The sequence below is a fragment of the Rattus rattus genome, chromosome 12 (genome assembly GCF_011064425.1).
Source record: "Rattus rattus isolate New Zealand chromosome 12, Rrattus_CSIRO_v1, whole genome shotgun sequence".
Classification (NCBI taxonomy): Eukaryota; Metazoa; Chordata; class Mammalia; order Rodentia; family Muridae; genus Rattus; species Rattus rattus.
Window position 1 is genome coordinate 73961025 of NC_046165.1, and position 24084 is coordinate 73985108.

A 24084-nucleotide genomic window follows, 5' to 3' on the forward strand; every position below is an offset into this window, starting at 1 on the left:
CTCCAAGGACGCCCAAGGAGCCTGTTTGCCTCCAAGTTGATGGGATCCATTATGTAACCGTATAAAACATCCCACTGTCTCGCTGCTATAGTGTGTGCTTCAAAAACACTGCTTAGTACAAGAGTGCAGAACAGGCTTTACTCAAATCATGACCCATCTTTTCTAGAGTTCATTCTCAGATGAAACAATTTTTTAACCCTTTGGGTTGAGTCAGAATAATTACAACACAGATATCAGATTTCATAATCATATTTTGTCACTAAACGTGAATTTAGCACTACTGCGTCTCGAGCAGGTCTGACAATGTCCAAATCTCTCACTGGAAGTCGACACTCAGATTCACTGCACATGCAAAGCACCTTTCAAGTTAAAAAAAATGCAAAGAATAGCTATCAAAGAAAATGAATAAAATCCATAGTGAGATAATTTTTTAGAAAATGATTGAAGTTTTAACCAAAGAAAGGACTCTTAGAGTGTCTTATAGCTTAGAATAAGAACATGTCAATCACGATTAAGCTTCTGGAATCGGAATCCCTTTGAAATGCAGCTGTTTCTTCTTTAATTGTGGCAGTGGACTCTGAAGAAAAGAAAGGTCCAGCCTTAAAGATGAGTAAGGAATACAAAATAGCTTGGGATTAGTTGCGGAGTTCAAAGGTCGCTAATTACACTAAGGAGTTCCCAGACACAGGGAAAACATTAAACAGGTCACCTACCAAACCGGGAACAAGCTTTGTCTTCAGAAATTATCCTGAAGTGACAGGTTTCTAGACAAAATCAGAAGCATCAGTGTGTCCAGCTGATCTCAATGGGATGAAAACATGGGCTGGCTTTGAGTTCCCCAGTGTCGTGTTGGAACGGAATGGCAACAGATGGTACTGGTTCCCCATCACCCCCATCTTTTCTAGTAACCCCTAGATTTTCCTCAGGTTTCTAGAAATGTCAAATTAGAGGTCACTGGTTTTTCTAATTTGTCTATGAAGAGTTTGCCTGAAGGATGACACACTGAATCTTTCCCTGCTCACTAGATAAATGTGTCTTGTCTACCACAGTACAATTTGTTAAGCATTTGTCTAATCAAAATGTCCAAACAGATCCATTAATAAATTCAAGTGAAACATTAAGCTTTGAGTTGAAGAGTGATAAAAAAACATTATAGAGCAGTGTTTCTCACGAAAGAAGCTGCCATCGCTCCTCCCTCTGGGTGAGTTGGGATAAGGAGCTCGGGTCCTGATCAGGCGGCTCCTCCCCTCTCCCCCTTTCCTCAGGAGCGCTGTGAGAAGAGAACTTTATTCTGGGATAATGTTTTGAGGGCAATAAGGGTTTTTAATGAATAGGACTGACTCTAAAAATTGATTTCAAGTCCTAAATTTATATCTACTTTCCCTTCAATGACTGTAGTTTTACTCTAAGAATTAGCAGCTTCTTCTAAGCATTGAGAAGACGAAAAAAAAAAAAAAGACAAAAAAGAAACAGAACCCCGAATAAGTTTAATTAAATTAATTAAATATTATTCTGTAACTCATATTTTTGTCAGGCTTCTAAATTTGGCATCAGTTAAGTTCCTGGGATCTTCAGACTTTTTAAAATAGTCACTTAAAGCCAAATTTGAGGACAGCACGCTGCCTTGAACAAAGATATGTTGTGGAATTGCGGAAATGGGAGAGGATAAGGAGCATGGAAAGACAGTTTTTAAGGAATCAAGAAAATGATAAAAAGAAATGATGGGGACAGACCTAAAGAAAAAGTGCTATATTAAGTAAGTCTAAATGATACCCACAGGAAGGCTTCTGGGTGCTTACCTAAGTCCATTCATCAACAGCTTAATTAACAAACAAACAAACAAACAAACAAACAAACACTGTGATACCTACAATTATCTAAACGTGTCCAGGGACTACGTAATCACAGGTCACGAGGCTCACTGCGGCAGCCTTAGGTCCACTGGCATCCTGGACAGCTGTTCTGTCACCCTACTGCCTTGGTTACGGCAGCCCTAGAGCAGCAGAGTCATGGCTCAGCTCTGGGGTCCTGGTCTGGCAAGCATGAGGCCCTGAGTTCGATCCCTAGAAGGGCACTGGACATGGTAGTTTACCACTGTAACCCCAGCACTTGAGAGGGATCATCCTGAGCTACACAGTGAGGCCCAGGCCAGCCCAAGTTTCATGAGAGCCTGTTTCAGAAAGACAGTAGCTCTAGAACGTAAACAGAACCATGGAGGCCTATTGGCCGGTAGGGGATGCGATGAAGAGCAGGTTACTATTTGAACGTTTTCCCAAATGCTTTGAAAGAAGCCGTTTATGACTACTTAACCAGACCATGGGTATTCTGTAGTAGCACTGTCTGTACTGAGGTTTGGGTAAGCACACAGTTTCCTTGTAAATCGACTACAGCCCATAGGATGGCTGTCTGAACCTGCACCAGGAAAGGCCGAGCTCTTCCTCAAGGAAGGGGCTCTGACTGAAGCACTGTCTTGCCATGGAAAAGGAAGGAGTGCGTGGCAGACTCAGGACCAGTCTTCGGCCAGAGCCAACCACTGCTTTTATACATTCTGAGTTGTGGTGGCATGAAATTAGAGGGTAACAAAAACCGGGGAGACGTTAGCCTTGAAAATATTCTTTCACACTGCACCAGACTGAAAACATAAATTATGAATGTTTTCATAAAGAAATCACTCTAATTTTTCAGTCATAAGTGGTGTGAACGCATGTAAAAAATTAAAATACTATGATTCTACTACAGAATGTTACCATCATATAAATCCCTTTGAATATGAAAAAAGTCATGGTAACAATGATGCATATGTTACTGGAGCAGATGCTTTAGAATTCCAGATGTAATAATCAGAAGAAATTAGTTTCCGATCTACAAAAGGAGAAAGAAAAGAAATTAGTGATAAAAATGTTTAAGCTTAGCAAAAATTCAATAAGAGAACAAAGCCATTAGTTTTTTAATTTGTGGGGGGCAGCCATGACATGGTAATAACTTTGGAATATTAACACTTATTACTCTGTCAAGGCTTCATTACAATTTTACCCCTATGAGATGAGCACATAACTATCTGGGTAAACCACACTGAAACTTACATGAAATATCTCATTTATACCAAATGTTTATTCTCCCTACATCTCTAATTGTATTTCTAATGAACCATTACTTTTCTAACTTTTTTTCTTTTTTTTTCCAGAGCTGAGGACTGAACCCAGGGCCTTGTGCTTGCTAGGCAAGTGCTCTACCACTGAGCTAAATCCCCAACCCAGAACCATTTCTTTAATGGTAAAAATATTTCATTATTTCTTTTTGGTTTTCCCTTTATTTTACTTTATTTTTTTTAAACATTTATTTATTTATTTGTGTATGAGTACACTGTAGCTGTCTTCAGACACACCAGAAGAGGGCATCTGATCCCATTACAGATGGTTGTGAGTCACCATGTGGTTGCTGGGAATTGAACCCAGGTCCTCTGGAAGAGCAGTTGGTGCTCTTAACCACTGAGCCATCTCTCCAGCCCTGGTTTTCCCTTTATGACCTCTACCAAGTCCCAAATTCTAGTTGAGGTATTCATTATTCAAATCAAAGAGTGAGAGATGAATAACAACCATCTTCTTCACGAGACTCTGAAGAGGCTGCTTCCTGGTTTCTTATGGTTTGGCTCTAACTTCAGCATTGCTTTTTAACAGCTTTGCAACTCTGGACCAATGGTAACCTCCTTGAACCAACGTTTCAGAAGCTATAAAACTGATGAAATCATGCTTACTTGGAAACACACACACACACACACACACACACACACACACACACACACACACACACACATATATATATATATATATATCATTGACTATATAGCTCAGCCTTTTCAACCTTTCTTCGTGCTCTTTAGATGAACACAATATAGGCTACATCACGTTCCTTTACTACTTTGATAATACTGGGAGGCAGCATAGCAGAAGGACAGGCTCTGGTGGCCAACCGCCTGTGTTTGAATCTCAGGAATGCCATTTACTACCTCGATGGCCCTCATCTCATCTCTGCTCCATCAGTGTCTCCAGCCATAAAACAGAGATGCCAACAATAAGGCGCTATGAGGCTTGGTGAGTTAAACACATAAAACACAGAGAAACTGTGCCAGGCACGCCACAGGTGAAAAATGCTACTATTAAAATGGACATTTTCACTAAACTATTTGCAGAACCAAACCAGATATTCAGTGTGAGGCACGACGGAGGTCTGAGTGGATGAAAGGACCAGCAGCGGTTCATCTGAAATGAACTCTGCGTTCGGTATATTTATATAAAGGGCAAGCAGAAGCTGGGCATGCTAGCATAGCATGCACCTCTGACCCCCAGGACTTGGGCATCTGAGGCCATCCTGGGCTACACAGTTGAGACTTTGTCTCAATAAATAAATAAATAAGATAGATTACTAATGTTTAGAAAGGGTATATCAGAGAAACTTCCTATTCTTAACTATGCTTTCTAAAATTATGTTGTTTGGTAAATACTAATAAAGTGCTTAAATATATTTTAGTCATTATCTAAAGATTACATTTGTCACAGATAATCAAAAATATTCATCTGTTTCTATTTGGACACAATAATGATTGTTTAATATTACACTTTCATAAAAGGACATACACACTCTGAGCACATCTTCGTCGATTTCAGAACATATGCACTACGGACACACCTTCATCATTTCATCTAAAAACAGCAAAAATCCACTGGAGGAAAACCCAGGAATAACACAGTAAAGAAGACTGGCTTATTATGATTCCATACACACAATTGTTGCCATTCGCAGACAGTGCTCACAATTCTGTAGTTCAGAGCTTTCTATTTCTTCTGAGGCATCCATGTATAATTACGATCTTGTCCCATCCTTCCAGTCTTCAGGGACCTTAGCTCTTAGTTTTAGAGATCTAGGTCTGAGAGCATGGGCGCAGCTCAGCTAGAGCCCCTGCCTAGCAGCCTGAGGCCCTGAGTGGCAACTCAAGCCCTGCAAACCAAACAACAACAAGTGCACCTAAGTATGAGAGCCTGCATCAGTGGGATTGTTCCCATACGGGTGTGTGACATTCTTCTAGATGTCAGAGGGACATGTCCCCACCTTTCCCCAGCTACTTCATTTTATCTACTTTTCTGTGCCATTCAAGCTTTACTTTCCACCTCCTGATATATTTGCCTAAAATGTATATGTACATATTGTTACATAAAGCAGTTGGTGCATACGAGTGTGTCTTACAGTCAAGTCAGTGAGGGCAGGAAGTCCCCTCCTCTGCTCTGCCCACTGGTAAAATGGAGAGGACGCTAAATAACGCTCACTAGGATAGTTACTAAAAGTGACTTAAAATCTAAAATAATAAACATTCACTATTTTAACCTATATATTAAGCTAAATGTCCAATAGATATTAATTATTTATAAAGATCATTAGGTACATAACATTGCCATTTCTAACTTTTTATTACATAAAGAAGAGTCTGCGTGTGCACATGAGTGCCACAGGACTCAGAGGGACTCAGACTTAGAGGGAAGGCTCTCCTTCACTGTGTGGGTCCCAGGGATAGAACTCGGGCCACCAGGCTTGAAAACAAGTGACTTTATCCACTGAGCCATCTGGCTGGTCCCACTGGAACATGGTGTAAAAGTGGAGTCTTTTTTTTTTTTTTAAGATTTATTTATTATATTTATTATGTAGAAGTACACTGTAGCTGTCTTCAGACACACCAGAAGAGGGCATCAGATCCCATTACAGATGGTTGTGAGCCACCATGTGGTTGCTGGGATTTGAACTCAGGACCTCTGGGAGAGCAGTCAGTGCTCTTAACCACTGAACCATCTCTCCAGCCCAAAGGTGGAGTCTTAAGAGGGAATCCTGACAGCTTTGAAGAAAACCATAAGAGAACACCACCAAAGTCTTGTGACCTCAGTTTCTTCAAAAAGATGGAATTGTTAGAGCGTGTTTTCGTGTCCCTCCCAGGAGTAGCGAAATAGCAGTGAATTTACTTTCGATCGCTCATTACAACTGGATATTGTTATTGTTTAGATGACTCAATGGAAAAACATGTTTTTCCCATGTGTGACTTGTCTACTACATGCAACTTGTCCTTGTGATTGTACATTTCATTTGTCTGACTCCTCTTAACCCCCACAGTATAAACTGTCTGATGCTTTGAATTAAGTCAGCCATTGCATGAAACTTTAGTCAGCCTCATTTTAGACTCCATTCTCCCAGGCCTCACGTCTTTTAGAGCAGTAAACAGTTCCCTCTTACTTTTCCTTTATAAATGAAGAGACTAAAACTTTAAGAAGTTCATTAGCTTCTCCAAAGTTACACAGAAAAGACAATGAAGCCAGACAAGAGTTTAATATAACCAGCGCAAGTCAAATCCATATATACTATACACACCATTGGACGCTGCTCACCCAGACTGTAGTCAAGCAGAAACAGGTAGTTTAAACACAGGTAGTTAAACGCAAAGTTTACAAAGGGTTACGTGGGAGTGGACCAAGCCACAGAAACTTGTATAAAATGGGATTATTCTCCGATCTCCACGTTTCATTACATTTTTATCCTACCTTAGGCAGTGACAACATGTCGGCATTCTTTAGTTTGAATCGATTTGACTTACGTGCACTTATCTTTGGTTTTCCTGAAGCAAACACTTGAACCGAATGCTGATCTGCGTAACATCCGGTGAGTGTATAATCTGCAATCCTAAAATTAAGCTGGGGAAATGAGAGAGACATTCAGCTGAATGATAGCATGTCCACGGTTTCCCTTTCACCATTTTTAAAGCTTTACCTGATAGCTCATAACGTTTACACACAAATATTAAACCACAATTGTGAGAACACATAATAAATGTGTGTGTCCCCCCCCACCCCTGCACTAGCTCTGTTCTTTCTGAGTGCTTAACACACACCCAGCACTCCACTACTGTGAACTGGGTGCACACAGTGAAGCACTTAGCACTCAGTGTGCAGCAGCAGAGCTGTGTCTGTACGAAGAACTGCTCTTTCTGCTGTGCTGTCTGATGTATCAGTCTTTTCTCCCCAGCAGGCTATCAGTGATACATTCAGATTACACTTTTACAATTAATTAATCAATTTCTATGAGTATAGGTGTTTTGCCTGCATGCATGGCTGTGTGTGATGCCCTCAGAGGCCAGAAGAGGGAGCTGGATCCCCTGAAGCTGGAGTTAGAGAAGCCTGTGAGTCACCATGTGGGTGCTGGGTATGGAACCTGAGTCCTCTGGAAGAGCGGCCTCAGCAAGTGCTCTTAACCACTGAGCCAGGTCACAAGCCCCAGTCACACTCCTTACATGGAGGCTGTACATGCTCTTTACCAAAGCACAAAAATGCAGTCATGACAAGAAGCATCAGGCCTGCTTTACTTACTGTTTTGATAACCAAAGTCTAACTTTTACAGAACTGTTAACCACATTATCCCTGCCCTCATCTAGAAAACTTTTCTAAAGTGAAACCTACAGCTTTTGGGGTCCATGGGGGTGTGAGGTCACCACTGTATGCACCAGGTATTCCACGGAGGTGTAAGCGCTGACACAGTATACCTTTCCAGCCCCCTTCTGCTGCGGTTCAGTTCTGTGTGAGTAAACACCTCATCTTGCAAGACCCTGCTATCCTTACACTAAGCCCAGAGTCTGTACATTCCAGGCAAGCCTTCCACCTCTGAGTAACATCCCAAGCCTTGTACTGTTTCCTTCTCTCTTCTCTGCAAATTTCTCCAATTTTTGGTGTGTGTATAATAATTTTTAGACTGCCAGAATCTTTTATAGAGTTTAGGTAGACAAGGCTCATTTCCATATTTACTATATGACTTTAATCAGATTGGAACTGGTTAATAAAATGAGAGAAATTTCTAAAAAAAACTACCCATGGTGTGCATACAGTGTAGTAACATCTCACATGGTGTTTTTGGGAAGAAATTCAGGAATTTTAATAATCTTTAAAACAAAATAGTAGACGAAGTCACAGCTCAGTCAGGAAAAACGAGTTCTCAGCAGTGTACTGGAGAACTGGAGAACCCACCACCACTGCCTTTGTGGATCTCTCATCGCTGGTATCCTGAGAGCACACTGTTCTGTTTTCCTGTAACTTTCCTGGTTACTCCGGCAATTTTTCTTTTTTTCTTTTTTTTTTTTTTCTTTTTTTAGGAGCTGGGGGCCGAACCCAGGGCCTTGTGCTTGCTAGGCAAGTGCTCTACCACTGAGCTAAATCCCCAACTCCCTCCGGCAATTTTTCTTATTGACTCCTCTGAATTTTCCCTTATTTTCCTTTATTTATTCTGATTGTATTCATTTCCTCGCCTAAACCCTTCCTTTTCCATAGCTACTCCTAAGTCCTTATATGGAGCTGCTCTCTCAGGTGAATCTATGGTTTTAGCTGCCTGTTAGACACATTAAGATATGCTGGTATTACCAGACATACATAATACATACATTGATACATACATTTAGCAAATATTTATGCAATGGACTAGATGTTGAGAATAAAACAAAGAATAGTAAGACTCACACAGCCTCTGCCATCATGCACTTTCCTCTCATCCCCTGCAGACTAACACTCATAAGGAACCATTCTGAAGAACTAGAACATCTACCAACGGAATAAAGGATGCACGCCCTCTCTGGTCCAGCCTGAATTACCTGCCCTTCCTGTGTAGAACCTACAGTTCCAGCGCAGGCTTCTGAAACCCTGTTGACTTCTCTTCACTCTCTTAAGACACTTTGGAAATATGTATTGTGTTTATGTAAGCATGTGACCTGTGTGTGCTGTGAGTGTGTAAATACAGGCACGTGTACCCCACGTGTGGACCTAGAAGTCAGAGGACAATGTTTTTGAGAGCTGGTGCTTTCCACCCTATACAGGGACTGAACTTAGATTAATGCTCTGACTTGCTGGGCCATCTTGCTATCCCTTAACCCGATTTTCAGATGAAGACATTTGTCAACATTCATGTGTCTCTCTCCTGTCCTCGGTCTGCTTTGGCAGAAGGACCTGTTCTCTCTGAGACACCAGAAGCAGTTAGTACTGAGAGTCACTAATCCACACTTGGACGTGCCCTAGAGACCAAGGGCTCTATCTTGTTTTTGAATACAAATCTAATTTGACAACTAAGAGTTGGGTAGTTTAAACTGTAATGTTAGGTCATTCTTAACTACTTCTCTTAAAATTTAAGTATTTAGTGAAACTTAGTGAGTCAGTTAAGAGTGCTGACTCACAACTAAATGACTGTTCCTGGTCAACTGTGCTGACTCACAACTAAATGGCTGTTCCTGGTCAACTGTGCTGACTCGCGACTGTAATCCCAGTGTTCAGGAGAGGCTGAGCAGGAGCTCGCAGGAGGGACCCACGCTTGAGGCCATGACAGACATCTTGTCTTAACAGAGCAAAAATAGAAGAACAAAACAAAAACAAACATCGCAGAACAAACACGACTCCAACACACGTTTCTTAAGAAAGACTTAGCTACAGGAAAAGCACAGAAAAGATTTAAATTGCTGGAAAACAGTAAAACTCAACTACATGTGCAGTTTAGGAATGAAGGAGGCGGTTCTGACAGTGCTTCACGTGCTTACCTTTACATATGCTGTGCTTCCAATACAAATGTGGTCAAACGGCTGCCTGTTATGGCCCCGAACTCTGAAAGTTAGAGTTCCTGAAAGGCTAATCTCCATTGATTTGGGGAACTTCTGGCCTAAAACCACAAATGTACCAATCGGTTATTCTAAAACAAAAAGTTCTACAGGAAAAGAGAAAAAAAGATCAGTAAGTAAAACCTTGCTTACCAATAATCCAGACCAATAAGCTTTTTTCTCGAAACACCTCAAGTTGACCAAAACTAACTTTGTATTCCAAATGGGTAATTGGACCTCTTTAAGACAAAACAAAACAAAATAGACTAGAAGAAAATCCCAGACAAACATTTTAAAGAGATGAGTCAAATCTTGTTACTATATTTACATCATAAAGGCAGATCTGTATTCCAACTGCAGAAGAGAATGACTAATAATACAGATCTTAGAGAACAGCAGAAACCACATAAGCATTTACGGTACCTATACCCTACATTAGTATTCCTAGAGACAGTTATAAAGTCATATGGATAGCAGCCATATCACATGCATGGGTGTAAATTAAAGTTGTGATTTTACTATTAAGTATACTTTTAAACAGCCATTCTGCAGACTGCACTTTAACAGAATGGATCTGTTACAACTGCTAATTCGCCAGGTTGTTGTTGGTTAAGACTGATTTATATGTAGACCAGAAAAAGCGAGAGGACAGCAATTAGAGTGCCATATTATTTATCACTACCTGTTGTAAAAAGGTATGTGAGCTTCACAGATTTCAAAATTATTCCGCACACTTTCGTGTAGTTTTAAATTAACTGTTATTTTCAGTTGTGCTCCGTCTTCTTTCATGTGGTAAGAACCCAGTATTGGTGGGACAGGAACCTGAAAACAGACAGTCATATACACGGGTATGGCTGAGATAGGGAGAGGGCGGCTCTACACTGCTTTCCCAACAGTGGGGATCTACACTCATCCTGAAGGCGGAGTCTTCTGCCTCGAGAACAGACACGAGAAAGGAACCTGGGCATACACACTTGTTCCTATAATTGTCCCTTCATGTTCTCAGAACTGCAGCACAGGCCGTACTCCACACACACTGCCCGCACTTCTGGCTGCTCCTTTCCTATCCTGTGACTGTGCTGCTTCTCCTCTCCAACCCCCTCCTCAGGAATGGCTTAACTGGTCAGTAATGACTGAAGAGGAAACTGTCTGCATGCTGGTGTGAGTTAATTGTTTGGTTGTTGCTATTTGGCTTTGGTTTTTGGAGACAGAGTTTCTCTGTGTAGTTTTAGCTGTCCTGGAACTTGATTTGTAGATCAGGCTGGCCTTGAACTCAGAGATTCATCTGCCTCTGCCTCCTGAGGGCCGGGATTAAAAGCTTATGCCACTTATTGGTACTTTTGAACAACACACAGGGAGGTTCTCCCTTATATGTAGGCTCTAGCTGTAAGAGCATGTACAAGCAGAGAAACTGAAAAGACAGAGAAGACAGAAGCAGAGATGAGACAGTGAGGACTCAGAAGATAAGGGTTTAACTTAGATTCTAATTCTCAGGTAGCCTAGATATATTTCTTCTCTTGAATTTTAATGAGAATTCCTGTTGGCCTCTCAAATGACTTCTAGTCAATGTACCTTGAACAAGACTTTCTAACATGCTGGTTGAGATAATCAGGACAAGAGGCAAATGACAGAATATAGTAGGAAACACATTAGGCTTTGGGGACCTGGAGGATCTGGCTTCAAACCCAAGCTTTTCCACTTATCAGTCAGAGGATTCTGTGCAGATCATTCGACTTCTCTAAGATTTTCCTCATGTAAAACAGAGATAACATCTACTTTAAGATTTGTTTAAATTACTAGAAAAAGGCACACAAAGAGCCTAGGACAGTGTCTGACATACCACACTCATAAGCAGTATTAATAGCTACTACTAACATATACTTATTTAGCTAAGGATTCCTGCCATTAGAATTATTTCATGTTTATATTTAAAACCTGTAACCTAACATTCCTAGCTAAAGATTAAAAAGAAAAACTTCACTGACATTGAAAATTAATGCTGTTACAGGCATCAGATATGAGCCCATTCAAAGAACTGAACTTTGATCTTCTTTACCACTCTGTCTTGTAAATTACTCAGGAAAACTTCTGCGAGCATTTAAAAACCTAGCAACAATGTCTCAAGTTTTCAAAAAACGCTTACCTGAGAAGTGTAGTGGCATAAGTTGAAGGACTCTAAGGGTGGAGTGAATGGAAATTTATATGGCCCACTGAATGCAGAGTCATCTACTGTGTCAATGCTACTGGAGGTCAGGATGGCAGAATCCAGAGAAGTCACACAAGGATGAACAATAATGTCTTGAAGTGGAGACCCATTGGTGGGCAGATTCAAGCTGATGGTGACATTTGGCATGACTCCCTCCAAATCACACTGCAACACAAGAAACAAGTATCACCAAGATCTTAGAATGACGCAGCTTCTCTGTGGCTTTTCTGAATTCAAGTCGCTTCTCCTAATTTAATGTCTCTCTAGGAAGTATTGTCTTAGCACTGTCTTCTGATTGACAATTTAATGCCATTAACCAAGGCAGTGGTTCAGAGAGCCTTCACAGGCCCCTTGGCTTACCTTTTAGGTCCTGTAAAAGCTACTAGCCCTCACTGGTTTCTCTCGGCTCTTTTGCAACCATGTTCACGCAGGTCCTCGCAACTTCGCAGCTCAGTAGCTGTGTCTAGATCTGCTTTCTTCTAGTCCATCGGATCTTCATCAATGCCAGGCACACTGCTGACTTGTAATTCAACTTTTGTTATGTTCAATCTGGATTCAGACAATTGAGGGGTTCCTTTCAAGCCTTTCATTGTTTGGGTCCCATCTAAATCTGGTCTTCTGCCCCTTGATTTAATGTTACAAATACATAGAAATCCTACACCTCCATATACACTTAACGCCTGCCAGCCCCTTACAGGTATGTTTTTTCCCCCTATATAGTATTTTGCTTAGTGTGGTGTGATAGTTTTGTGGGTAAAAGTGCTTGTAGCCAAGCTGGGCAGACAGAGCTTGATTCCCAGACCCACCTGATAGGAGAGAAAGAACCGACTTCTCCAAGTCGTCCTGATCTGTGCATGTGCACTGTGGCACCACGCACCCAGACTCACCGAACAAAGGAAGGTGTAAAAGAAAGCCTTGCACTCTTCACACTTAGCTCACGTTGTGATGTGTAAGCCTTACACTGTGCCGTCCTACTGACAGCATACTTTTGTAGACCCTTCTCTGTGGGACTTGTTTGCATGAGGGACTTCACTATCCTTGGGAGGTCAGAGAAGGCAGGTGAGACAGCTCCCAAGGTCTTCCCGTGAGCTCCTATGCTATGGCTACCAGGACCAGATGGAGTACTGTCACAGACCTCTCCTTAAATTCCTATGTTGACGTTCAACAGGCTGAAATGGCAGTTCTCAGACTTCTCCATGAACTGACTTCTCTACCTATTCCAGGCTCCAGAATGAAGGATTGGGTGACTCGTTTCTGAAACCAGAGGAAAAGTCTTATCCCCCAGCCCCTGGTCCTTGAGGTTGACTATCCTTACCTCATAAACCACACCAGCAAATCTTACTTGCGTGTGTATAAACGGGGGTGCAGGGGGAGAGGTATGGTCGGGGCCTCCTTTGTACCTTAATTCTAACTTGACACTTACTTCCTATTTTACTTTGAATCATGCACATGTGTTTTGTATGTAGCTATGTGCAGTGAGTAGAGTCTCTGGAAGCCAGGACTAGAAGACAACAGATCTCCTGGAGCTGGAGTCACAAGCAGTTAGTTGTGAGCTTCCTGGCATGAGTATAAGAATCCAACTTGGGTTTTCTGCAAGCACAGCAAGCACTCTAATTCACTGAGCCCTCTCCAGGCCTGACTGACTTCGTAAGGTACTGGATCCAATTAGCCAACCGATGCATAAAAGTGGCAATTGTTTTGATTAGACACAAGGCATTGACAGAACTCAGCAGGCAAATGCTTAGGTCTGGATGCTACCCAGTCCTCCACATGTACCATGTGCCACCAGCGTTTACATGGACCTGCTTATGCTTCTGTTATTTCCCTCTTGCAGCTTCCGTGCCTCTTCATCAATCCACTGCTATTCATAGGGTATCCTAAAAGGGCTTGCAGTACACCCTTTTCTAATTTATTTTTCCCAATAGCAATATAAAATCTTTTACTTTGTGATGTTTTAAGTGTCCGTTTAATTTCATGGTATGTATGTTTGCCTGTGAGTACCCACAGAGGTCAGAAGAGGTGTTAGATTCTTCGGAACTAAAATTACAGACGGTTGTGAGCTATGATGTGGGTGCTGGGAATCAAATTCTGGTCCTCTGCAACACTAAGTGCTCTTACCATCAAACCATCTGACTTTGTAAAGTCTGATGTGCAATTTAACAAGTATGAATTCATTAGTGTTTCTGCCTCACATTTAAGCACTTCAACAGTACCGAACTGTGCTGGGGTACAAGTAGCTTAGCAAGGCCTTTTTCCTTCCTGTGACAATTACAAAAATATCAAACTTCAAATTTGAAAGTTAAAATGACAACTATTCTTACTAGAATTTAAAAATATGTGCTATGTTTTTAGATTACTAAGAATTTAAGTTTGCATTTGTTATTTATGGAGATAATACAGAAATATTTAATAGTAAGGGGTATTAAAATTTAAAACATCATTACGTTCATTTAAATTTTCTCTAGCAGTGTACCATTCACAATGAGATTAAAAAATGGTACCATTATACAAACTTGTTATACATTTCCCACTATCTAGTCACTTAAAAACCATATGTACAGGATGAGGATTGCCAATCTAGACAGAATCTGTACTCTTTTTAAAAATAGTCTGGCATATGCATATCTGGACCTCAGAACTAGGAACTATAAAAGCAGCAGGCACAGAAAAGGTTATCTTATTTTAAAATGATAAAAGACCCATGGGTCCAGCTGTATATGTAGCAGAGTTTGACCCTGTTGGGCACCAATGGGAGGAGAAGCCCTTGGTCCTACCAATGCTGGACCTCCCAGTGTAAGGGAATGTCAGGGCGGGAAAGGGGGGTGGTTACGGAGGGGGAACCCTCATAGAAGAAGGGGAATGGGAGATGGGATGGGGGCTTATGGATAGGAAATTGGGAAAGGGAATAACATTTGAAATGTAAATTAAAAATATCCAATAAAAAATTTTTTAAAAATGATAAAAGATTTGTAAAATTATGTGACTTTGGAAGGCCACGAAACATTTAGAGGCAAAGCACATCAGAGAAACATTTAATGTTATGTTGAGGTATACTGAATTCTCCCTCCCCATTTTAAAACAGTTTTTAGAAAAGTACATAGATTTATTTTAGTGTGTGTGAGTATGTACGTGTATAAGCATGTGTGCTACAGCACATATGGACAGTATGTACGTGTATAAGCATGTGTGCTACAGCACATATGGACAGTATGTACGTGTATAAGCATGTGTGCTACAGCACACGTGGACAGTATGTATGTGTATAAGCATGTGTGCTACAGCACGCGTGGACAGGCCTGGTGGTGGTGCCTTTACTTGCTGAGCCATCAGCCCCTCCTCCTTTATTTAAGGAAGATTTCCATTATGGTAATTTAAACCATGAAAGGAAAGAATAACCCATACTTCCCACAAACAAAACAAAACAAAACCCTAGGGTCAACTTTTCAGTAAATAGAGATGTAAACACCATGTCAATCACAACACATCCCGGAAGAAAAATTGTGACCTTGTCTACTTTCTATTCCACTGTGCTCAGGAGAGGAGTGGGATCGTTTATGACTGTCAGACTTCTTAAAGTGGTTCTTCCTAACAGGATGGATAACTTGAAAGCAGTTTTGAGCATGACAGAAATTTTTAGCATAGAAAAAACTTTTAGGTTACTTTAATTCAAAAGAGACAATTTCCCTGTCTAATTCTGTTCTTAAAACTTACTTTATTCATAGGACTTAAAGTGACTAAACATTAAAGTTACCAAAATACATAAAGAACTAGAAAAGATATTTGCGACTACTACTAACACATACACGCAGTGTTTAACTGGAGGACTTTGAGTTTTGATCACCATTCAACCTGACTTTAACCATTGTTTGTAGAGACGATTCCAACTGTTTTCTTACGCTTTCTAACTTTAAGACAGATGACTCTACTACTGAGTTATTTAAATAAAAACAAGAGCTCTTCTTGGTATCTGATGTAAAGTCACAGGACTTGTCAACTTCATTTCCTAGAAAAATGGAAGCTATATTCACAAGTTCTCTGAAGCAATTCGTTTAATAGTGGACCTGATTCCTATCTCTCTCTCTCTCTCTCTCACACACACACACACACTCTCTCTCTCTCTCTCTCCCTCACACACACACACACACACACACACACACACACACACAAACACACACACTCTGATCTGAAAGAAGTCAGTCACCGAGTCATCAAGACACTTAAGCAGCCAGTAGAGACATCACTAGGAGTGGAAGCGAGACCTCCTCCCATTGGCCAGCACTGACTTGCCACCCGTGTGAGTGAGTCATGCTGCAGATACTGCAACCCCAGTCAGATCTTCAGATAACAATAGCTCGAATCAACGTCTTGACTATGGGCTCATGAAACTGTGCTCTGACGGTTCCAGCTAAGCGGCTCCTAAGATTCTGATGCACAGAACCATGAAGATAATGTCTATTTCAGAGCAATGGGATGATTCATTACATAATAGTCATTAAGTAAGCAGTTTGTAGGAAATACAGAAAGATAACATAAAGTGTCACGGCTGCTGCTAAGGATAACAAGCACATCATTTAAACATGTAAAGTCCAAGGTACAAACCTCACTGCCTTCAGTGTTAACGGCATGACAAAGCAAATGCTGGAGGAAACTCACCTTGCAAGCGACTGTCCCAACGACCTGCCATGTGTCTGCTATATCCTGTTTACCATATTGCATGGATTTTACGTTCTCAGTGATAGAAATAGAAATCTGTGCTTTTCCTTTGTATGTTCCAACTTTCCAGGCTGGCTGTTTTTGTGGCTGAGTCACAGATACGAGGTTAAGGCTATTCAGTGAGTTCTGCAAGTTAGCATCCAATAGAGTCCCCAAAGGACAGGCCTGCAGAAGCAAGTCAGGCAACTGACTCAGTCTGCTGTGGAGGTCAGTGTCGTTTTTCTGACTGGAGTAAAGAAAATCATGTACTCCCAAAAGCAGTTCCAAGCCTTGTGACACCCCACTAATACTAATTAAAGGTGGGCGAGGGGACAGAGCTTGTTCAACTAATGGAACACTTGCGTAGATCATGTCATTCCTCAGGAAAGCGATGACTGGCCAGAGATCTTCACCTCCTACTGAGAGCCCATAGATGGATGTTTTATTGATGTGTGAACAGCTATCACGGCTCTCCACGAAGTCCTTATCATCATCCAATAATCTAAGTTGAAAGAGCAATGCTTTAAGAAAGGGACCGTCTTCAGGTACAGGAACATAATTCACTCCATTGAGGACCTTGGCTCGCTTTTCAACAGTAGGATAGCGTCTGCGTTAGGGGAACAAAGACATTAAAATGATTCTTTCAAGTAAAATTGAAATGGTAGAATTAAGAGATTTTTAAAAAGATTTTATTTATTTATTATATGTATGTATGTGAGTACATTGTAGCTGTCTTCAGACACCAGAAGAGGGCATCAGATCTCATTACAGATGGTTGTGAGCCACCAAGTGGTCGCTGGGAATTGAACTCAGGACCTCTGGAAGAGCAGTCAGTTCTCTTAACCACTGAGCCATCTCTCCAGCCCAAGAATTAAAACACAAGGCAAACAACATAAGCAACAAATAAATAATACACGCTACCACGGAAAATACCCCTGAACCATTAAACCTGCTCCCTTCTGACTGGAGCCAATACTTCATGTTTAGTACGTTATCTCAAATGATAAAATGTACTATGTACGCTAAAAGTTACTGGCTCAATTTATTTAGTGTTTTTAATAGGTGGAGCACATGATTCTAATTCAAAATCTTTGTTTTTGAGACACTCAGATTCCTTGTTGGTTGATGTCATGGTTACTCCTGATTGTCAACCTGATGGGACTGAGTCCGTAGGGAAACAGATCTCCGGGCATATCTGTGGGGCTTTCTGGATTAGGTTGAGGTTGGAAGCCCCACCCTGAACATGGATGGAATAAAATGGAAAGAGAGTAGGGCAGCAACACTCACTGCTCTCTGATTCCTGACTGCAGAAGCAATGCAATCGGCTGCCTCAGGCTCCTGGACCATGACTTCTTCATCCTAAGAGACTACACCCTCGAACTTTGAGCCAATATTAAATCCTTTTTCCTTTTAGGAATCTGTAATAAGCTTTAAATAACTTAAATAACATCTTAGTAGATAAGTCACAAAGAGGTGGTTATATTTAACCCTCCAAACTTTTAGATTCATTTATGGAGATGATACTAAGTTTATACAGTGAAATAACAGATGTCCTGAATGTTCTTACCAACTCTTGAAAAAATAAGAAAGATCATTTTAGTGATCATGCACTATCTCTCTAGTCCTGGAAGATATTTTGAGATAAATAAAAAAGAGGAAAATTAAATTAATCCTTTATGGTTTACATTCTCTGGGGGGAATGTAAATTTATTAATTTACATTTATCTTCCCCACAACAAAATAGACCATGCTCAGGCACTTCCAGTCATTTACAAGAATCCATTAATGCCTTCTTCACTTCCCTCCAGGGCTGAGAACTGACCCCGAGGTCTTAGCAAGCTCTCTACCACTGACCTAAATCACCAGCTCCTAAACACAGGTTTTTACTCTCAACAAATACATTTTTCTTTATTCCTGCCCTTTCTACTTTAAGGTCCAGAACAAAGTTACCCACTAACTCCTCATGTTTGAATGTATAAGCTAACTCTCTGATGGCTCTTCTCGGTTGTCAACTTGACTATGTCTGGTGTTAACTAGGACCCAAGTGGCTGGGCACACCGTGAGGGATTTTTCCCTTTATTAAATCACTTCAAGTGGGAAGACCCACTTCTAATCCCGATTTCTGAGGTGGGAAGATCCACTTTTAATCTGGGCCACTCCTTCTGCTGCAGTCTATACAAAAGACATAGAAGAAGGACGCTTGCTTTCTCTCTTAGCCTGCTTCCCTTCACTTCCATTGGCAAGTCCATGCCTACACTGTCATTAGGAACCTACTTCTTGGGGACTCCAGTGCATATGAAGACCAGCTGAGACATCCAGCTTCATGGTCTGAACAACTATTGGACTTCTGGACTTTCCACTGCTGGATAGCCATTGCTGGACCAGCGGGACCACAGCCTGTGAGCCACTTTAATAAATATGTGTGCGTATAATTATATAATGAACAATATATTCACTATAATATATATTCATTCTATTAGTTCTGTTCCTATGGAGAACCCTGTCATACACACACACACTCACCTAAGCCCATTTTCCTATTTGTAAAACAAATGGCAGGTCAAGGGTTGTATCTTAGTGGAAGAGTATGTATTTAGCATGCAGGGCTCAATTCCCAGCATCAAAACAAACAAAAGCCTACCAAATAAATAGTAACTACTAAGCAATTTTAAAAAATAATTTCCATTACAAGGTCATTTAAGATATAAGAAGGCAAATGATGGTAATACAACAATCTTGATTATACTATCAGTTTAAGTACAGTTTAGGTTGGTATTATACCCCATAGCTATAGGGATCCTTAAGGCCTGACTCCTGTCTTGAAACAAAACCTAGATTAGTTTTTCTCTAATCTAGTCCCCAAGATGTTAATGTTTGATAATAATTAAAAACAATGTACTACAATGATTAGATGCTTATATATTTTTCTGATAGAATAGGGGAGAAATTAGCTAGTGCACCATTAGTGACCTCTTATTTTTCTAGTTACCTGGAAGATAAAATTCTTAAGCATAAAACCCTCATGGTTGAATATAAGGAAAATAAATTAATCTGGAGCCTTAAATAATGTCTCAGTGTGTTTACTAACTTTTTTTTAATGACTTAATCCGTCATTTCACACGAATCTAGGTTTTGTTTCAAGTCTTAAGTGTCCCTATAGCTGTGGGGTAGAATACCAGCCTGAGCTGTACTTAGGCTGATAGTATAGTCAAGACTGCTGCAGTGAGACCGCTTGCCTTCTGTATCTTAAACGATAGCCACTACTCTTTGGCATGCAGGCAGGGAATATGCAGTAGTGTGGCTATTGTTACAGGATATTTGATCACTGTACATACCAATTGCTTGCAAAATATAAAAGCTTAAATAGATACTGTGTTTGTCAGATGCAGTTAGCTGTGTCCCGAAGAGATGTAGTTGGGGTATGCCTCTAAACCCTCCATAGGTAGGAATGCTAGAGAATGGAAAGTTCCTGCCTAGTTTAAGGCAAGTTGTTTGAGTGAGGTCTTGGGTACCTTGCTCTATGACTCCAGGCAGGTCAGTAGGGTAGCCTTGAGCTACTTCTGCTCTAAAGGTGAAATGGTTTGGCCCCTAGAGACTTGGCTTGGACGCCCCCACCCAACCCATTACGGTGACATAGCTCAGCCTGCCAAGGGGATGGGGGATGGGGGAGAGCTAGAGACTTCCTTTATAAGCGACCGAATTTGAGAGTGTGTGTGTGTGTGTGTGTGTGTGTGTGTGTGTGTGTGCGCGCGCGCGCATGTGTGTGCTCTCATGTGCTCGCTCACTCTCTCTCTCTCCTCTCCCTCTCTCTCTCTCTCTCTCTCTCTCCCCCCTCTCTCCCTCTCTCCCTCAGCTTTGAAGATCCTTTATGGAAGGAGCTCTGGTAAAAGACAGGGATTTTCTCTTTCGGTTTGCAGGAACTACAGAGAAACAGCTGGCAGGACTAAGGTAAAACAGGATTCTAGGAAGGAGAGCTAAGGAGACCTCTTGGGTTTAGAGGAGCTCAGCAGTAAGGTCAACTAGCTTGGTAGTATGACACAGATACAAAGAGATCTCTGAAGAGCTAGAGTTTAGTTGTAAGAACCAGGCTTGTAAATAGATATTTTATATATAGTTAATAAAGTTACCTCCCTGGGCTAGCAGGTTTTTACTTCAGTTTAGGCCTCCTGCCTCTTGTGTCTTTATTGGTTTAAATATTAGATCATTTCAATAGTTACACTGCTCTGTGTTGAGGAGAGTGGCTGTGGTGGTTTGAATATTGGCCCAGGGAGTAGCACTATTAGAAGGGGCTGCCTTGTTGAGGAAGTGTGTCACTGTGGAGGTGGGCTTTAAGACCCTCCTCCTAGCTGCCTGGAAGACAGTCTGTTCTGCCTGCAGTGTGACCAAGATGCAGAACTCTCAGCTCCTTCTCTAGCACTGTGTCTGCTTCGATGATACATGCTTCCTGCCATTTTAATGGACTGAATTTCTAAAACTGTAAGCCAGCCCCAGTTAAATGTTGTCCCTTATAAGAGTTGCCTTGGTCGTGGTGTCTGTTCATAGCAATGAAACTGTGACTAAGACAGAAGTTATTAGCCAGCTGAGACCCTGACAAGAACATCTCAAGGCCTTCCCTCCTCAAAACATCAACCACTACCATAACAACAGGTGAACCAGGTGAACATTGACTCTGGTGACTTTGGTGTGTGTCTTCTTGTGAGTCATCCACGCTCCCTTAAATAACCCCATAAACACATTGGTTTTCCAAGCTCAACTTGAATAGATTCCTTTGGTCTATTGCTGTTATTTAAATTTAGCGTTATCATACATTTTTTTTTTCTAAAATGTTATAGAGCATGTGCTAATTCATATCTATTAGCCTTAACATCAGCTCCAAGTGGTCAGAAAATGTAGAACTTCGTAAAACTAGAAATTCATTTACTATAGAATTAAGGTGACACACAGATGAACTGTGTGACCCCCCAACTTGCTACCTCCACAGACATGTAGTGAAACTCATCTAAACGTATCTGAATGTGTCTTCCAAAGTATGTAATATGTATAACTGGGAAGGCATTCTAAAAACTAATATGACTTTTAAAGTATTTTTGTCATTTTTCAATTATGTGTCTATATGTGCAGGGGTGAGGGTAGGTATGTGCCTTTGAGTACAGATGGCTTTGAAGTCCAGAAAAGGATATTGGGTCTAATAAGGCTACTGTTAGTGGTGGCTGGTGAGCTGTCCCATATGGATGCTGGGAATAGACATGTTCTTAATTACTGAGCATCTCTTTAGCCCTACATGACTTTTTCAGAGAACTTACGTTTTCAATTAACAAAGTCTCACTTCTATTACACTATTAAGATACGAATACATGCATATAAAGTCAGAACCCTGGCACAAAAAGGACAAAGTAATAGAACAGAGACAGACCAATGTTTATATGAAGAAATATAGAAACATCAATAGTAAGTCAATGAAGGAGAGATAGTTTACATAATGATGTTAGGAAAACTCACATAGTATAAAGAAAAAGTGAAATTCCTACTTAACACCATATTCAAAGATGTACTTCAAATTGACTTAAATATAACAGAATTATACAGAGTGGATAAAATGGTATCTTTGGAAAGTAAGGGTAATTCAAAAAAGGTAATCCAGAAATCTAATGAATATTGTTACAGAAAGGTATAGAAATAGAAATTAGATCTCCTTCATTGGTAAAATTAGAATAAGAGTCAGGGAAGTACATTCAGGGAAGCGATCTGTCAGTATTTTGTCGAATCAGTATATCATGTCCTAAGGCCCTTTTTGAGGATGTCTACCATAGATAGCACTCTTCTGAATGGGAGAGGCAGCAAGGAATGTAAACAAAGAAAACCATACATTCATATCTAGACCTACACTGTCCAATATGGTAGACACTAGGTACATGTGCTATTTAAACTTAAGCAAAACTAACATGGGCCACAGTGGTTGTACACCTTTAATCCCAGCACTTAGAGGCAGAGGCAGGAAGATATTTATGAGTTTGTTGCTAGCCTGGTCTATGTAATGAATTCCAAGTCAACCACTGCTATACAGTAAGGCTCTGTCTCAAAACAACAACAACAAAAACCTAATAACAGAGTTTCTCAGTTTCACCACCCACATGCCTACTGGTTTCCATTCGTAGAGATTTAAAATCGGTCCCTCTTTCTCTCATGCAGGAAGGAGTATTGTATATTGGTGATTTCCAAGATCCCACAGCTACTTACTAACACAGAGGCTCATTAGAATACTGCCGAGAACAGGAAACAACCCCAAGAACTGACAAATGGGATCACATGAAATTAAAACATTTCTGCAAAGCAAATAAAACTACAAGCAAAGTGACAAGGCAGCCTATAGGGGTTAGTATCTAGTATAATGAACTGCAGAGTCCTCTCCATAGAACTATTTTGGTAAGATATGGCAAATTCTAAAAGTGGGACCAAATCACTTATGTGACCTAGAAAAAAAAGTGATTGTGATTTAATTTTTCATACTTCCATTTTGCTCACTCACTAGGAGCTGCAAACTCTAAAGATTTTTAGTAGTCAGATGCAGTGATTTGACGAAAATAAGTCTTTTGTTCAACAAGGAGTTTTTGTAGAAATGAATTAAAATATTCTGAAATAATTCTGCCATTCAAAGTTGAAAAGCCCGACATGCTTAGTGCTCAGTAAGTTTTTTTCTTTCATCATTTCTCTACCAATCTTTAAACAGATGGAATTCATTTTACAGATACAATAATATAGCCGGGTGTAGTCCACACCTTTAATCCCACTCTGGAGGCAGAGTCAGACAGGTACTTGTAAATTCAAGGCCAGCCTGGTCTACATATCAAGTTTTAAGATAGCCCGTTGTATATGAATCTTGTCTCAAGAAGAAAAGATACAATAACAGTAATATTAGAAAACATGTAGCAACATGTGTCAAGCAACTCATTCCTTTCAACAATATGAGATAAGCGTAGAAAGCTTAACTTGCCCAAGGGCACTCAGCTTTCTGCTCCTGGGAGAGCGGAGATTCAGTGCACCACAAAAATTCCTGCACGCTTCATCCTTGGACCCACCATGCCTGAGGATCCAGACTTCAATTACCTGGAGAATTTGACGGTGCCACCAAGTGGAGTTCCTGGTTCGTGACGTATGAGCCACACTGCCCGCAGGGCCATGGTTAAGCCACTCAAGTATCAGAGCAGTACAGAAACTAAGGTCGCCATCCAGCCAGAGTAGACCCCGCCTTCTGGAAGGACTCTACCACGCAACGTCGGGGTTCTCCCGGCGCCGCAAGAGTTCACTGGAGATGCTCGCTCTTCCGGGTGAGGTGACTCAAGTCTCCTGGTTCCTCCAGGAAGGTAAAACACTCCTCAGAAGGTCTTAAGAACCTGCACCCGGAATCTCAAGGGACTGGAAGACTCTTATCGCCCACTTCCGGGATGGCGGCCCGCGAGGCTCAAGGCGCGTCATTCGCTTTCACATGAGCGCCTCCGCGGCCAGCCGGCCGCTCGCTCCTTTCGCCCGC

General features: G+C 41.0%; 1 protein-coding gene across 1 annotated transcript; it reads right to left on the reverse strand.

Annotated features, from left to right (window-relative positions):
* Window positions 1-1466: 1466 nt before the first annotated feature.
* On the reverse strand, window positions 1467-23964 carry Ap5m1 (adaptor related protein complex 5 subunit mu 1). Its single transcript, XM_032918171.1, has 8 exons — window positions 23661-23964; window positions 16518-17163; window positions 11802-12029; window positions 10341-10480; window positions 9812-9897; window positions 9602-9720; window positions 6632-6728; window positions 1467-2862 (listed from the first exon to the last, which is right to left on the reverse strand). The coding sequence occupies exons 1-8, from the start codon at window positions 23732-23734 to the stop codon at window positions 2780-2782; spliced, it is 1473 nt and encodes a 490-aa protein (XP_032774062.1). The 5' UTR covers window positions 23735-23964; the 3' UTR covers window positions 1467-2779.
* Between the last annotated feature and the right edge of the window lie 120 nt (window positions 23965-24084).

Coding starts and splice junctions, on each gene's coding strand:
- Ap5m1 (XM_032918171.1), bottom strand. CDS start 23,734: ATGGCCCTGCGGGCAGTGTGGCTCATACGTCACGAACCAGGAACTCCA. Junction 10,481..11,801: donor TATGCCACTACACTTCTCAG/GTAAGCGTTTTT, acceptor GTCTGTTTTCAG/GTTCCTGTCCCACCAATACT. Junction 2,863..6,631: donor AAAACCAAAGATAAGTGCAC/GTAAGTCAAATC, acceptor CTCCTTTTGTAG/ATCGGAAACTAATTTCTTCT.